Source organism: Mastomys coucha, unplaced genomic scaffold, assembly GCF_008632895.1.
Source record: "Mastomys coucha isolate ucsf_1 unplaced genomic scaffold, UCSF_Mcou_1 pScaffold18, whole genome shotgun sequence".
Lineage (NCBI taxonomy): Eukaryota > Metazoa > Chordata > Mammalia > Rodentia > Muridae > Mastomys > Mastomys coucha.
In genome coordinates, this window is record NW_022196900.1 from 101,754,120 (window position 1) to 101,756,679 (window position 2,560).

The following is a 2,560-nucleotide window of genomic DNA, read 5'->3' on the forward strand; positions in this document are numbered from 1 at the left end:
GAAGGGGAAGGGGAGGGGAGGGAAGGGGAAGAAGGGGAAGGGAGGGGAAGGGAGGGGAGGGGAGGGAAGAGATGAGGTAAGACAAGATGAGAAGACTGAGCAAGCCAGAAGGAAAGGAACAAGCCAGTAAGCCAGTAAGGAACACAGCCTCCGCTTCAGTTCCTGCCTGGGGCTCCTGCCTTGAGTTCCTTTGATTATGTATAATGATGGGGATGTGTAAGCCAAATAAACCATTTCTTCCTCTAGCTGGTTTATCACCACATAGAAATTTAACTAAGACAAATCCCTTGGTGCTGAAGTTACAGGCAGCTGCAACCTCATGACATGAGTGTTGGAAACCAAACTCGGGTCCTCTGAAAGAGCAGTCTGCACTCTTGACCTCGAGGCATCTCTCCAGTTCCTATTTGCTCATAGACTGGAAATACCACAGATGACAAGAACAGCCAGTGCTTTGACACTAGAGACTGGCAGAGCTGGTGCTGAACAGTACCTGAGAACTCGAGCTGCATGAACGCACTCTCGTTGGCATGAGCAGCGCCCTGCTCCTTATGCAGGAGAGTCACAGTGCCCCGCTGTAGCTGCACATTCAACTTGGCAAAGACGTGATCTCGCTTTGTGTAGGTATTCATACACGAAGCATCTGCAGTGGGGTCAAAGAACTCCTCGGTGCCTACATGGTTTAGGAAAATGGGCTTAAGAAACACAAAGAGAGCAAGACCGGATACCCCGACTAGGATGATGCTGTTGAACCAGATTTCCCTTGTTTAGACAAGAACCTGAAGACAGAGATGACTAAATGACCATGGCCACTACCTACATATGGCTACCAGGCAGTATGGCACATGTGGCTCATGTGGCAAGTGCAATTTAACTTACCTAGTGCCTTGTTCTATAGTCTCACACTGGCAATGTATGACTACAGAGGGCCTCTGCGCTGCCGTCATAGAGTCTCACAATGGCAGTGTATGACTACAGAGGGCCTCTGCACTGCCGTCATAGTCTCACAATGGCAGTGTATGACTGCAGAGGGCCTCTGCACTGCCGTCATAATCTCACACTGGCAGTGTATGACTGCAGAGGGCCTCTGCGCTGCTGTCATAGTCTCACAATGGCAGTGTATGACTGCAGAGGGCCTCTGCACTGCCGTCATAGTCTCACACTGGCAGTGTATGACTGCAGAGAGCCTCTGCGCTGCCGTCATAGTCTCACACTGGCAGTGTATGACTGCGGAGGGCCTCTGCACTGCCGTCATAGTCTCACACTGGCAGTGTATGACTGCGGAGGGCCTCTGCGCTGCCGTCATAGTCTCACACTGGCAGTACATGACTGCGGAGGACCTCTGCGCTGCCGTCATAGTCTCACACTGGCAGTGTATGACTACGGAGGGACTCTGCACTGCCGTCAAGCCTCAGATTGTGACTAGTCTCAGATTTAGTCCTCTAACAATGGTTGCCACTCAAGACTTGTCCAACAATGTACAAAGAATGACAAGGACCATGGAGTCTCTTCCAGATGTGTCTTCCCCCTAACTCTATAAAACAAACTGCTGTCCAAATGTGACCTTTAAGTCTAGAAATGACCCATCAAGCTTTTGCACAAAGAGCAGGATGATGTTTAGGACCTAATCCACCCCTCTGGCTGACAGCTCGGCTGCAGATGGGATCCCAGCATACCCAAGATCTCTTCAGGTGTCCAGTGCTCATGTGTCTCGGCTGTCAGTCCTTCTACCACTTTCCCTTCAGGGCTCTGCTGTCCATACCAGCCGCCCCACCCTGGAAACCAGGACTGCAGGTACTGCAGCATCCCGCTGCCTCCACTGCCATCTGGATCACTAGGTGAGGTTCCTGGAGAATCAAACTGTGGCTCTCGAAGACTCTGTGGAATCAATCACAAAGAGGCGGACATGAAGACCCAGGAACAGATGCTGTGATGTGCTATTGATTGCCATGTGTTCTGACAGAAACACAAACATATCTACACTCAAGAGTGTTCTGGGACCAAGTGACCCTTCCTACACAGATTTCTCACCTCTGCTAACTCCTCTTGCTTATAAAATCTATCATGAACGAGTTCACGCAGAATCTTCAATTCCTCAAAGCTCTGTTCCTCCTCAATCCGACACATCTCCTCCTGTTTGGGACAAAATGAAACTCAGACACAGGACAAAGTAAACACCCTCATCAATAAACTAGCCACAACACCTCCCTTAGAAATGAGACATTAACAAGTATCAGGAAAGCTGCCTCTGGTTTCAATGGGGTTCCCTACAATCCAGCATTTATTACTTGTTCTCCACTAGAACCAACCAGTGGCAGGGCAGACAGAGCCATGAGAACATAATTTGCTTTGGTGGGTGGTTGCGGAGACATCCTGATCTGCAGGCACTGACTCAGGTCATAAGCAGCCTTATACATTAGCTCATGAGATCAGAGGAAGCAGAGTTATCCTTCCCACCTTTAAAGATGAAGCTGAGGTCTAAGCTCACCCAGTGGCTCTTTCATATTCACAATTAACAAAGGTGGTCATTTCAACAGGTTTCTTTCTTTTTTCTTTTTTTTTT

At 49.2% G+C, this 2,560-nt stretch overlaps 1 protein-coding gene across 6 annotated transcripts in view; it reads right to left on the reverse strand.

Moving 5' to 3' along the window:
- Vps13d (vacuolar protein sorting 13 homolog D) overlaps positions 1–2,560 on the reverse strand; it is a 234,091-nt gene that overhangs the window by 204,864 nt on the left and 26,667 nt on the right. For all 6 annotated transcript variants that reach the window (XR_004121180.1, XM_031379407.1, XM_031379404.1 and 3 more), the window contains 3 exons: positions 2,029–2,130; positions 1,674–1,875; positions 491–670 (listed from right to left, as the gene is read on the reverse strand). Coding sequence is in view for 5 of the 6 variants with exons in the window: in XM_031379407.1 (XP_031235267.1) it covers positions 491–670; positions 1,674–1,875; positions 2,029–2,130 (484 nt within the window). In the remaining variant the exon portion in view is untranslated. The remainder of the gene's footprint in view (positions 1–490; positions 671–1,673; positions 1,876–2,028; positions 2,131–2,560) is intronic.